This window comes from Gopherus flavomarginatus, chromosome 17 (assembly GCF_025201925.1).
Source record: "Gopherus flavomarginatus isolate rGopFla2 chromosome 17, rGopFla2.mat.asm, whole genome shotgun sequence".
In the NCBI taxonomy this organism is placed as follows: domain Eukaryota; kingdom Metazoa; phylum Chordata; order Testudines; family Testudinidae; genus Gopherus; species Gopherus flavomarginatus.
In genome coordinates this window covers 1,970,768-1,985,555 of record NC_066633.1, presented here as the reverse complement: position 1 = coordinate 1,985,555, position 14,788 = coordinate 1,970,768, and the positions used below count along the sequence as shown (strand labels likewise).

The window sequence follows — 14,788 nt, the reverse complement described above, 5'->3', positions numbered from 1 at the left end:
ACTGGTCACTGGGTGAGTAGTTTTCTGTTCCCTGAGTGACCAGAGCAGGGTCTGCACTAGAGTAATCAGGAACCTGCAAGAACCAATTAAGACAGGCAGGATAATTAAGACACCTGGAACCAACTAAGAAACTGCTAGAATCAATTAGGACAGGCTGGCTAGTCAGGACACCTGAGTTAAAAAGGACCTCACTTCAGTTTGTAGTGTGCATGTGAGGAGCTGGGAGCGAGAAGACATATTGCTGGAAGACTGAGAACTACAAGCGTTACCAGACACCAGGAGGAAGGTCCGGTGGTGAGGATAAAGAAGGTGTTTGGAGGAGGCCACGGGGAAGTAGCTCAGGGACTTGTAGCTGTCGCGCAGCTGTACCAGGAGGCACTCTAGACAGCTTTAGTCCACAGTGCCCTGGGCTGGAACCCGGAGTAGAGGGTGGGCCCGGGTTCCCCCTAAACCTCCCAACTCCTGATCAAACACAGGAGGAATGGACCTGGACTGTGGCTTCTACCAGAGGGAAAGGTCTCTGGGCTGTTTCCTGACCCACATGGTGAATCTCTGAGGCGAGCAAATCCACCAATAAGCGCAGGGCCCACCAAGGTAGAGGAGGAACTTTGTCACATATGCTATTACTGGAATCATGGGGGGTGTGGGCAGGAAGGCTGACAGTAGATATTAAATTTCTTAAAGGACCCATTTTAATTAGTTCAGGAATTAAAATTAAGATTTACTTTTAAATTCTCAAAAAAATTATGTACTCAATGAGTAGGTGGTATAATTTTGGGGAGGCTATGTTGCATTTTTCATACATATCAAAGATGTTGAATCTTTGTTTAAGCGCAAAACTCACCAATATCCAGAGGTGAAAGTAAGCCAGTACAAGCCGGTACAGCGTACCGGCAAGAGCCAGTACACCGTGCCAGACTGCACTGGCTTTCGCTGCAGGGATTTAAAGGGCTCTGGGCTCCCTGCCGCAGCTGACAGCCCAGAGCCCTTTAACCCCCCCGCCCGCAGCTCCGGCAGCTGGCTGGGGCCGGATTTAAAGGGCTCTGGGCTGCCGCGGCGGTGGTCAGCCCAGAGTCCTTTAAACCCCCTACCCGTGGCTCCGGTGGCCAGGCTGGGACGGGATTTAAAGGGCTCTGGGCTGCCGCGGCTGCGGTCAGCTCAGAGCCCTTTCAAGACCCCGCAGCAGCTGAGATTTAAAGGGCTCAGAGCCCTCCGCCGCTGCGGGCAGCCCAGAGCCCTTTGAATCCCGGCCTTGGCTCTGGTGGCTGGGCTGGGGCCAGGATTTAAAGGGCTTGGAGCTCCCCTCAGTGGCAGGAGCTCTTGGCCCTTTAAATACCTGCCCCAGCCCCACAAAGCTCAGGGTTCCCCGCGGCAGCCGGAGCCCTGGGCCCTTTAATTTGCCCCTGAGCTCTGGGGACCTCCCAGCTACCTCTGCAGCTGGGAGGCCCTGGTTGATTTAAAGGCCCTGGGTCTCCCAGCCACAGCTGGTGCCGCAGGGCCTTTAAATCTTGAGAGGCCACGTCCCTTCCGGGTGAGGTCATGCTCCTTCTGGATGAGGCCACGCCCCCCTCAGGACTCTGGCAGTACTGGTATGTCCTGTAAATTACTTTCACCCCTGCCAATATTCCATAGTACCTTAGCAGGCTTTAAGGAGAGTGGGTCCTCTTCTGTTTCTTTGCTGCCAGCTACCCTCTTTCTGTTGGCTACTACTTTCCTCTCACCTCTACCACCATCTGAACTGTGTTCTCTTCTCCTTTCAGAGGGCAGTGACACAAAAGGCTTCGTCTTCACTGGACTTTTATTGGTAAAACTTCTGTCGTTCAGGGGTGTGAAAACACACACACACTCCGAATGATAAAAGTTTTACCAACGAAAAGCGCCGGTATGAACAGTGCTTTACTGGGAGGAGAGCTCTCTCCTACTGACAAAGCTACCACCACTCATTGGGGGTGGACTTTTTTTTTTTTTTTTGGTCAGTGGGAGAGCTCTCTCCTGTTGACCAATAGCAGCTACACTGCACGCCCCTTATTAACACGGCTGTAGCAGCACAGCTGTGTGGCTAAAAGTTGCAGAGTGTAGGCATCGCTTAACTGTTTAGCTCCATCACAACACTTTGGAGAAGGCCATTCTCCTTGAAATCCAAGGAGGGAGGGAAAAGGGACATTGAAGACAGCAGCACAGTATCAAGACCAAGTATTTACAAACAGAAGAGGTGAAATACCACAGAAATAGGAAGATAATTGAACAACTTGAAATGAAATTCTTCAGTTTTATTGTATCCTAGCATTTCCCTATGAGCTGGACACATGATAGACAACAACAAATAATTCTTTATACAAACAGTACCTTTATATTAGGGTTTTGGCTTCTCTCCACTGAGCATTCCAGATTGAACATGTGTGCAGACTTTAAGAGGTGTGCTTTAGAAGTGATCCCACACATTAAAACTGGAGTTAGAAGCACTAGGTTAGAAATCATTGAAAGAACAAGTAAAAGAATATTTTTGGATATAATTGAACTATCTGCATTTTATACTTTTTTTTTTAAATTAAGGGCGTCTCATTTCAGACTACTTCATCTTGTACAATTGTTCTCAAAGTTTGGATAGGTGACTCAATAATTGTCTTTGAAAGGAAAACTAATTACAGAACAATAAACTACCTTAAATAAAATGTGAATTAGTCAGATCTACTGTAGGGAATAATCTTCCGTTAGCTGGGCGATGAAACACAACTTAAACGGGCCTTTGCAACTACAGTTCTCTTGATTCTATGATGGAGACTGAAATAAGATACGGATGGTTTTATATTTATGGTCTATCCACTTCCTGTGGGACTGATCTAGATTAGTGAGATTATGTTGTAAATGACTTTTGGTAACTTTACACATTTACACATTTTGAAAAATGTGACAAAACAATAGTGGACAGCTGTTAGGGACTTTAATGGTATTATAAAGCAGCTGTTTTCATTTATATAAAAAGGTATTAGTCTCTCTCCAAACTGAGCACAATACTCAGTCAGTAGCTCTTGCTCTAACCTATGGAAAATACAGGTCACATCTATGAAATGTTGGCAGAAGTTACTGTTTATAACAATTAGACTTGTAAAGCATTTTGGTCTTAAAAGGACTGAGTATTTCTGGTTTGGGATGTTTACAGTTTAAAGCTGCTATTTAATAATAATCAGTAGCATGTTTGCCTTGCAAAGAATTTCTATTTAAAATCAGACAAGATGACTCAGTTAAAGCTTCTCAGTTCACAAGGAACACCAAAACAGGAGAGCATGATGGGAAGCAGAGAGGGGCAGGGTTGTTTTCATGGTGCACCATTTTGTGGTTTTTTTTTTTTTTTTTAAGCAACAATTATAACCATGGTAAAACCAGCATGGGCTGTATTTCCTTCAGAGGGCTAGTGTTTCTTATTTGGACACCAGTGTTTGAACTGAATACTTGGTTTAAAGACAGATGTTGGTGTACTGAACATCTTTGCCTTTTTATTCTTACAGCAGCACCTATAGGCTGATCAGGGTCTCATTAGGCTTGCTTCTGCTCCGACAGAAGAAAGGCAGCTGCTGCCCCAGAGAACCTGCACTCTACAGTTGTGATTCAGCAAAAGGTGGTTGAAGCAGTAGAGGGAGGAGAGAAGGAGGTACCACCAGTGGAACAAGCCCAAGAATGATGATTCTGAGTTAGAAGTGGAAGGCTCAAGGGAATGGCAATGGAAAATGGAGCCTCATTCATTTCATCAACTCAAATTCAGCTCACAACAAGAGTGACCACAGTACTTACCATCTCTTTGGTGGTCTGTGTGAAATTATTGGATGAACTGAACATATTTCTTAAGCCTCTTGGAAAATGAACCATTGCTGACAAGGCTCATCATTTCCCTTAACTGGTGGTACAATGGTCTAACTGCTAGTGATGATGACACAAAAGAGTTGTCAATGCCTTTACAGAAAGTGAGAGAGTTTAGATGGAATCTCAGATACCTCAGAAGGCCACTATTGCCACTTTGCAGCCTCGTGGGAAGATTCAGCAGAGTCACCAATGGTTCCAAACAACTGACACTGAACAGTCCTATCATTCTAAGTGGGGCCTTCTAGTCAGAATTAAGGTGTCATTCTTCTAAAACCAATTAATTTCCACTTCTTCCTTTTCATCATTCATCTGCTCATAGTTACTAATTAATGGCTTCCTTGTATTAGATGAACTGTTCCTGTAAAGAGTATGCCACCCAAAATAGCAGCAGATCACAGATTTCTCTCCATCACTTGGTAAAGAACATCAAACAGTGGCTAATGCTTTTGAGTTGTATATTAGCAAAGTTCACCTATGCATATATTCTGCTAATAACATCAGAACCCCAAGGTCTGCACTGCAGTTAAACAGCCCTTTAGCTCAAGCCTGAGTCGGCTGGTACAGGCCAGCCACAGGTATTTAATTGCAGTGTAGCCATACTGCAGAGGAGTGTTAAGTAAATTCAATAGAAATAACCAGCAGGCTGATTTGCAACAACTGCTAAGCTGAATTTTTTAAGGCAATCAACATTTACAAAGATAATGCTATATTAATTATTAAGTGAGGAAATTTATATTTCTTTCACCCCTTCTCTGGAGCAAAAACACTCAGTGCTGGACTAAATTTGTTCCCATTTGAAGTCAATGGTAAAATTCGCATTTACCTCCAATGAGTAAAACTCACCTTCAAACGTTTCTCAAGGCTCGTAACTTATTGCATATATCCAAACTCGCAAAGATTCCTATATCCACCACAGTAACAGAGCCTTATACAGGAAAAGCAAAAGGCCACCATGGTCTTGGTTTCATCCCAGCAAAATGCAAATGGCTGTTATCACTAAACTGATATTTAATCCATTAACTGCTCTAATATATTTGTTTCTGGAAGCAGCTTTCAAGGAGCTCTGAATACAGCAAATGCATACACAGCAGTCCTGGATGTATATACCTGTATTAGTGTTTTCTATAGCAGTGGTTTTCAAACCGTGGGTCATGACCCAGAACTGGGTCATGGAATGGAAGGGACTAGGTTGCGGTGGCTCTGGTCAGCACTGCCGACCGGGCTGTTAAAAGTCCCCTCAGTGGCGCTGCCCAGCTAAGGCAGGCTAGTTCCTACCTGTTCCGACACCGCGCTGTGCCCGTGAAATGTCCAGCAGCAGGTCTGGTTCCTAGGTGGGGGGGTACTGCGGGGCTCCATGCGCTGTCCCTGCCCTGAGCACCGGCTCCACACTCCTGGCCAACAGGAGCTGTGTGGTGTGTGCGTGTGTGCCTGCGGGCAAGATCGGCATGGAGCCACTTGCGTGCCTCCCGCCTGGGAGCTGGACCTGCTGCTGGCCGCTTCTGGAGTGCAGCACAATCCACAGGGCCAGGACAGGCATGAAGCCTGCCTCTGCACCCCCTCTGTGCTGCTGATCGGGAGCCACCCAAGGTAAGTCCCAACCCTGTGGCCCAGCCCTGAGTTCCCCCAAACCTGGAGCCCCCTCCTGCATCCCAAACCCCTCATCCCCGGGCCCACCCCAGAGCCTGCACCCCAGCCAAGAGTCCTGACCACCTCCTGCACCCCAATCCTCTGCCCCAGCCGAGCCCCCACCCACACCCTGAACTCTTCATTCCCAGCCCTACCTGGCAGCCCTCACCCCCGCATCCCAACCCTGAGCCCCTCCCACACCGAAACCCCCTCATCCCCAGCTCTGTTGCATCGTGGGCATCAACTATTTTCTTCAACTGGGTTGCCAGAAAAACAGTTTGAAAACCACTGGTCTACAGTACCATCACAGTACCTAAACACAGCCTAGGTAAATTAGAGATGCATAGGAGATGCCTACTGAATTTAATGGAGTCTTCAGCTCTCTCTTCCTTGCTATAGGAGCTTTGTTTGGAATGTGATCTAATTCTCTTCATTTCCTTCCTCTGTCTTTCAGGTTACTATGGGAATGCTTTCTTAAATAGGAGAGTTTTGCTAATTCCCCTAAAGGTGGGTCCAACTCTCGATTAGACTGATCTCCTCTAGGACCCCATTCAACAACCAAACCCCCTCAACCAAGAATATTTTATCTCTAGCTCTCATGTGAAAATGTATCTGAAAACATGCTGCTGAGTATGCAATAAATGAAATAAATTGAAGATAAAGTATTCTACTTAGTTATTTTTCATTACCATAAGAAAACATCAATTACATTTTCTATTTTATGAGTGTACACTAGGGAATCAATTACAATCAGAGTCAGGTTATGCGACTGCATTTGATTCTTCCTCACTAAGCTAAAAGAACAGTTCGCTTTAAGTACAATGAAACCAGCTTAGAGAAAGGGATGCAGACTAACATATCTTGCATAGGCAGTTCATAACCTGATTTATCCAGGCTGACTTCAACTTATTACACATCTGCCTGAACAATTTTCTCTGAAGATTTATCTTTGCTATTATGTGACACAGATTGTTCATTACAGACTTTTCCCCAACTTGCTAACACTCACATAAACTTCATCCACTTTGTTGTTTGGACAAGTGGCAAAAAAAAAAAAAAAAAAAAAAAAAAGATACAGTATTCCGATTAGCCCCCTACTGCAGTGGTTTGTGGAACTGTTGTGCATGATGCTGTTGCACCACCACTTCAATAGATGTTTGTTCTTCATGAAAAAAATTAAGAGGCATTATTTAAAACTCTCTCTCACACAAGATTGTTTTCAACTCATGCCTCATCTAATATATTCCAAAAAAAGGAGTCCTTATGGCACCTTAGAGACTAACAAATTTATTTGGGCATAAGCTTTCGTGAGCTAGAACCCACTTCAGTATTTATACCTGCTCCTGTACCTTTTACCTCATATATCTAATGAAGTGGGTTCTAGCCCACGAAAGCTTATGCCCAAATAAATTTGTTAGTCTCTAAGGTGCCACGAGGACTCCTCAGTTTTTTTGCTGATACAGACTAACATGGCTACCACTGAAACCTAATATATTCAATAATTAATATTTAATACAAATCAACAGAGCACATGCTTTTAAGGCACAAATAATGTAACAATTTAGCTTAGAAAGGAAAACTGCAAAGAAATATAAATGTCCAATCACTACATTATATATAAAATAAGGGATTTTAAAATAATTCACATATATTTAAATATTTTAAAAAATGATAAAGAAGCAGATATATTGTCAGCCCACTGACTTCTGTCATGTCAAAAAGACCAGAGCAGCAGCCAGACAAACAGGGAATGCCAGGAGTTTTTGATAGCTCTTTGTAGGCAAGTTTGTTTTTTCTCTTTTATTCTTTTGGTTTAGGAAAAACTTCCTGTCAGGGTGGTTAAGCACTGGAATAAATTGCCTAGGGAGGTTGTGGAATCTCCATCATGGAGATGTTTAAGAGCAGATAAGACAAACACCCTTCAGGGATGGTCTTGATAACAGTTAGTCCTGCCACGAGTGCAGGGGACTGGACTAGAAAACCTCTCGAGGTCTCGTCTAGTTCTACCATTCTATGATTCTTCCTAACCCCCAACAGTGTCTCTCTGCACTGCTGGGGGGGTGGGGGGGGGGAAGGTTTAAGTCAACCAGAGCCAAAGTAGCAATGAAGACACAGCATTTTGGCTTAGCAGCTTGAGTTAAATTAAAGACTGATTTCCCCTATCTTCATTGCTGTTTTAACCCGAATTAAGAACATCTTTTTTGGCAGTGTAGAACTCTCAGAGGTTGTTTTATGCCCTGAAACATGAGGGTTTAATTTAAATCTCTTCAAAACTATTTATTCTTTATAATTGTAATTCTGGATGATCTTGTTATCTAAATAAATCTCCAACACTTCACTGAATCCTGCTTCGCTCTTGGCCTCAAAGATGTCCTGTGGCAATGAGTGTCACAGGTTAGTCATGCATTCTGAGAAAGCATTTCCTTTTATCAGGTTTGAATTCACCATCTTTCACTTTCGATAAATGCTCCTTCGATCTTGTTATGACACAGGGTGACAGAAGTTCTTGACAAGTCACTATTTTGCATATGTCTATCCTACCTCACTTACTTATCTGTGCTGGAAAGTATACCAGCTCCATCTTTTCAAGCTTTCTTGATAGAAGAGCTATTTCATGCCCTAATCTGGCTCACTGTATGTCAGATTGTCCTCTATACCTGTTTTATCTTTTTTTCAGATGGGGTGACCACAATTTAAGAGAGTATTCCAGGTGAATGCATAACACTGACTTCTATGCTATAATATTTTCCATATTTATTTTCCATCCCATTCTTTGCATCTTACCTTTTTGTTTGCTTTTTTGACTACTGCTGCATATTCAACAAAAGTCTCCACTGAGCTGTCTACAAGGATGCCACAGTTGTTTTCCTGAGCCTATATAGTTTAGACTCTGGTAAGGTATATCAGTAGTTCAAATAATTCTTTTCTATGAGCATTAGTCTGTATTTGTCAACATTGAATTTCACCTGCCATCATGTCATCTATTCACCTAGCTTGGTTAGGTTCCTCTGAGGTTCCTCAGTCTTCTCCAGTCTTGACCTGACTAAATAATTTTGCTTCATCTGCTAATTTTGCCACTTCACTGCTCACTCCGTTTTTCAGGTCATGACTAGATATAACAAACACCAGTGCAGCTGTGGAACATTGTGGCACCTCTGCCATGATGAAAATTGATAATTTATTCCTAATTAAGTGTTCTGTCTCCTATGCAGTTTCTGATTCATGAATGCACTTTGCCTCCTACCACGACTACTTAGTTTCTTTATTCCAAATAAATTTACCTGAAAGTCCAAATAAATTACACTCTTCCCTTGGATGCACCATTAAAATGGCAGCTCTACAGGAATTACAAACCTTCCCAAATCATATCTCTGGGGACTTTGAAATATTTTTTGGTGTTTTAAAATACTGCTTAGTAATTTACTTTTATCTTATATATTCTGATTAAGTGAATTTTTCTGTAGTCAGCTAAGTAAGCTGAAAAAAATCAATACAGTTTTTCAATTAATCTTTGGAATGGTCTACATACAAACTTGACCTGAAAAAATTAAATCTGTTTTTATTCAACTCTTCCGCTGTTTTGGTGCAAATCTGCGTGTGGACACTTATTTTGAAATAAAGAATGTCCCATCTCAGTTTTGTTTAAATTGGTGAATTAAAATGGAGTTAGTTATTCCACTGCAAGTTTATGCGTAGACCAGCCCTTAGCTACCTGGCTGAAAAATAAACTAGACAAGTGGTCCTCAAACTGCAGGGCGTGCGCAGGGTGCATGGCAGGGCCTGGGCCAGCCCCCAAAGGGAGTGGGGAGGGAGCGCCACCCAGCCCAACTCTGCCACCAGACCCAGCCCCGCTCCACCCCCAGTCCAGCTCTGCTCTCCTGCCCTCTCTGCCCATAGGCCAGCTCTACCCCATCTCTACCGTCAGCCCAAGCTCCTCTGCTGAGCCAACTGTGCAGTAATGAGGGAGGGGAGGGGTGTACATAGATTCCATTACTGGTAAGGGGGGGAGCACAACAGGAAAAGTCTGGGCAGCACTGAACTAGAACTATGTTAAGGAGCAAAAGTTTTCAACTATTGTTCTAGGCTTTGACCTATGTTTAAATAAATCTAGAGAAAGAGCTGTGTACATGAGAAACTCGAGACTGGAGAGGAGGATTGTGCTGGTTTCTAAACTGGACAGGTGGTGTTTTGATCTCTAAATTCTTTGGTGTTTTCCCTCTATGCTTAAATGAAAAATATTAAGGAAATCCTACTGGGTGCTTTGTGATTCTTCAGTACACAACTTTCTCTAACAGGAAGGCCCAGAACAGCCTAACGTGATGAAATGAAAGAGAGCCATACAGAGATGTGAAAGACACAGTTGAAGCCCTAACTCCGTATTACATGGGTTGTGTGTCTCTTAAACAGGCCTGAGTTGTTGTTTACTATTAAATTTGTCAATACCTTCATTTAGTAAGACAAAAACTCGCATTCGGATTAGACTGCAACATCTTTGAGTAAGATGCTAGTCCTTTGTTTTGTCAAATGCTTAGCACACTGGGTGCTATAAAATAAATCATCAAAAGTGAAAAACAGGTTTTTTCTTCTTCTTTTAAAATAAACCCATAAACTGAGTCAATGTATGCATTTTTACTAGTTTCATTGTGGTTGGGAGCTATCCCTTTCACTGACAAGACTACACACAGCTTTTATTTCTTTTACTAAAAGCACATTTTTATAAAGAACTTTAGAAAGGCCACCACTTAGTCACCATACTCTTGTCTTCTCATGTAAGTATTTTCATAACAGCTACATTTTGATGAATGACAGATTTTAGAAAGATCTATTCCAATATAATTAAAATGTTTTTCCATTTCTTTCAGATTATTTTCCATGAAATAAAGATTACCCACACATATATCCATTTATTGACCCATGTTTTCATACACTAAAATATCTCACAATTAAATTGGAGGCCAAAGTCCTATTCAGCTTTAGTCTCATTAGCAAATGTAATTTGAAATAAATGTGTTCATAACATTTTTAAAGATGTGATTCATCTAACACATATTTCTGTGTTAATATCAGTGCATATATTAAAATAGAACTTTCATAAAGCTGAAATCTGAGCTACCATTTGTCACTACAAACTCTGTCATTATCAACCTCATGCTTCATGAGGTTGGTAAAGGTTGGTAGTGACAAGGCTGGTAATGGTATTTTTAAACAAAAGTCAAAAATGGAGCAGCTCAGAAGGTCACTGATTCACAGAGGTGACCTAGGCAGAGAGATTTTCATGAACTAATGCATTAAATCCCACCGCCCACCTGCACATTACAAATTAATAACTACAGATAGCAAAATCCAGGAATATTTGTACTAAATGGGTACTAAATGTATTCTTCAAATTACCCAGAGAAACCAAAAAAATCACAGAAAACTAATTCCGGGACTGTACTGCTGTCATTGGAATGTCCACTCCATGGTCACATTCAACCGTTCAACAATCTCTCTCCCACCTGAAAGATGCCACCAAACTTTCCGCTTTTTCACAAATGCAGGATGATTTAAAATGTCATGCAAGTCAGTAAAGAGATAGAAAGTTACAGAGAAACTTTTTATAAGGAACTTAAAAATGAGTTAAACCTTAGCATTAAATTGATAAACTGAGTACATTGTCCTGTGAAGACTACACTGTAGGTCTGTTTGCAAACAGAAAACAAAAGTTCACCAGGAGTTCCAGTTTTATGAAATAATTGCAATACTATTAATCGAAGTTTTAGATAAATTTTCATGGCAATATTTCAAAGTAAAAATCTTTTTAAAGTAAGGGATTAAATTGAAAGGAGCTGTTTGTTGAACCACAGGGGATAGTATTTTCCTAAATTAAATTCTATCACCAACTTTTACTGAAAACTGAGACATCACAATCTAGTCTTTAAGAATGAACACATAGAAACACAGGATCTTACTGTGTTGATAGTTTGAGATTAAATTCCATTTATTCTGTGTCTCCAAGAGAAAATATCAGAACTACATTCACTGAAACTGAAAAACCTGGTGTGAAAGAAAGAGTGAATTCTAAATCTTTCTACTGCATTTTAGTCGACCCCCACAGCCTTCTGAGCTCTACTGTCATGTAATCTTAGTTGCCTTTCCTTCCTTTTTGCTAATCACAGCACAGTGACCACAAATGACTTGTTTCTGATCAAGTGTGAAGTGCAAGAGACTCAGTCAGATCACATGGCTGATATTTTCCAAATCAGAGCTGTTTCAAAGACTATATGGGCAACAAAGAGAAATCTGTCAGCTGATGAGTTGCAGTGTTGTGCAGGGATGGAAGTATAACATGATATTTAATGAAAATAAGTTATAATGTATTATTCCATATTTTATTTTTATATATATAAGTAAAGTATCTTAAGCTAAGTAACTCTGTATTATGGTGATTTTAACACAGGATAGATACATGATGACATGTTAAAAATGTATCAAAATAAATAATTTCGCTTATTTATGGAGCTCAAACACTATACCAGAGAGAGAATGAGGATCTGCTTCATGAAGTTTACAATCCTAGGCTCTGATTCTGGAAATACTTATGCACATGCTTAACTTTAAGTTGTATTGATGTCAATTGGACTATTTATGTGATTAAAATTTAGTCCATAATTATTTCCAGAATCAGGGCCTATTTCAGACAGGACAGCTGACATAAACAAACATACTGGATGAAGAGGTGCGCCAGTCACATGCATAAAAGTTACATTTATAAAAAAATGCAGAGACTATTTCGTATGTACTTCCCAAGCCTCAGAAATTTAAATATACCTTTAATATACCTATATCAGAACAGCATATTATTTTGCAATATATACAACTAAGTAGGTATAAGGTTTACAACAGTTTATGTGCAGAGATGATATGACAACAGAATCAAAGTTCTTAAAGGAACATAAGTAGCAGATTTAAAGAAAAAACAGATTTCAAACAGAAAAAAGAGCAGCATTTAATACACAAGGTAGGATAGCAACTGAAAGATTAAGCCAGTCATCCTCCTATCTAGAGAGAAATTTGACCCCCAAGAAATACATAAAAGTCACCCAAAAAGTGAACAAAAGAGATGTTTGAAAAAAATCCCAGAACACCATTCATCGCGGCTAACGACTTGTTCATTATGAGTGATGATGGATAAAGACTTCTCACGCTGAGATGAAATCAAGATTTATATGCATTGTTTCCTCTCCCAACTTGTGGGAAGATCATCATCATTTAATTCTATCTCTGCGGCCAGTGATGGGCATCCAGAGAGCTGGTTATCAAACGGCGCAGTCAGCTGGCAAAAGCAGAAACGTGCAGTTGGCACATCTGGACCAAGCCGCCACAGCTGAGGGTGAACAATGACTCCTGGCAAGCGGCCAAATTGCTTGCAGAAGCTAGCAGGTCTCATCTACAACCACCCCTACCAGCATCTCGCTCTTTTTTTTTTTTCTTTTTACGAGAATCAGATTTTCAATTGCTCTCCTCTGCCATTTTTTACAGCTCTTATCGTTCCCTTGGAATATGGCCTTGAGACAGCTCATCCGTGTCCTCCACTGTGTTATCTCTTCTAACTTTTATTAAAACTTCAGCTTTTATCTGAAGATAGCTAATTAAATCCATGACAGATTATACACACGTTTAAAAAAACTGCACTCAACTATTTTTTCTAAACAGAAAAGGGTTTAGTTTATTATCACATACTTAAAACTAAGGATTATATAAGGAGGTTTCATTCATTTACAAAGACAAGATACTTATCTCTACCTAGTATATAGATAGGTTTATATTAAAGCTCTCTGTGGCGTGACAAGACTCAATGCAATTTCTCACAATAATTATTTCTTGCTGGACAGATTTCTCAGCCTTGTACTTTTAAAATATCTCTACTAATATGTACGTTAATGTATATTGATAATCATGAAAGGCATTGCTTTGCAATGAAGTGAGATTAAAACAGAAGAAAATATGTAATAATGTCAATATGTCTAAGCTATTTGTCAGGGCAACAATATTTTGATAATATTGCAGGAAGTCAATTATTCTGTTATAATCTGCTGTATTTTTTAGAATTTGTTTTAAATCACATTAAATACCTGGTTCTGACATAAATGAAAAGTATATAAAGTCTAACAAGCAAAGGCATGATTATGTTTCCAGTTCATTGTAGGCTATCAATGACTGGTGTTTAATGCAAGTGGCTTTGTCATAAAAACAAACATTACTGATACTGACTCTGGCTTTTGCAGGAAACATTATACAATTCTCCCACGGTCAGCGTTTTTCAGTAGTATCTGAAAAGCATTCTCTCTTTCTTTGTTTTTGTACCCACCTGTGAACAGAGCAGCTTTGGAGCTGTGCAGAAAATCACAATACCAACTGAACAAAAATTAGCATTTTGCATGACAGTTACAATGAACAGATTTCAGAGGGAAAAAAGTTACTTATGGCAAAACATCTCTTTACAGAGAGCAAAAGATGTGTCCCACCTGAACCCCTCTGTGATCCCTTCCTCCGCTTTAAGGCCTTTTGTAAGATATCCTTCATGGTGACCTTCATACTGTCCACCTGAATAAGTGAGAATCCATGAGCAGCATTTCTGCAAGACAAATACACACACACACCTCGTTATTCCAAAACATAGGACAGTTTATTGCAATCCTCACCGCATATAAGTGTAGTGAGCAAAACATGTACTGGGTATACCAATGAACTAAACAGAAAGATTCAAATACTTGTGACATGATGAGAGAAGTTAAGCAAGCTCTGATGAGCAAGTGGGGGACAGCAAAAGAGAAAAGTGACAAAGCTCAGGGTATGCTGCAGGGGTTTTCCTAATTTATCATCTTCATTTCAGATCACTTGGTGTTTGTCCTTACAAAAGGAAAATGAGCAAACACACGAGCAGAACTCCTTTATTTCTCATTAACAGTAAAGCGTGTTAGGTGCTTTGCAGAATACATAAGGACTGGCCCCTACCCCAAACACCTTGCAATCTCATTTTCATACATGATGCAATCAAGGTGCAACAAAACAGTTAGGAGGGAAAAACTAGGGCACAACATTATATTAAATAAAATGAATGGCTTTGTTGACTTGTTTCTCGTGAGATTGCGGCATAAATCTGGAAGAGAGATGTTAATGAAAACAGGTTAGCTGGTCTGGTCCTCAGCCCAGGATGGCATTTTGTGCAGGGACGAAGTATGGTAATTGGCCTCAAGATGGTCATAGGAGAAACGGACAAATGGGGTCCTGAGAGTGCCATCCACTGGTGAAGTGGAGAAGA

General features: G+C 40.8%; 1 protein-coding gene across 6 annotated transcripts in view; it reads right to left on the bottom strand.

The window, feature by feature from the left end:
• Nucleotides 1–14,788, bottom strand: part of MAPKAP1 (MAPK associated protein 1) — a 172,460-nt gene that overhangs the window by 58,497 nt on the left and 99,175 nt on the right. For all 6 annotated transcript variants that reach the window (XM_050927008.1, XM_050927010.1, XM_050927009.1 and 3 more), the window contains one exon: nucleotides 13,992–14,101. In XM_050927008.1, coding sequence (XP_050782965.1) covers nucleotides 13,992–14,101 — 110 coding nt within the window. The remainder of the gene's footprint in view (nucleotides 1–13,991; nucleotides 14,102–14,788) is intronic.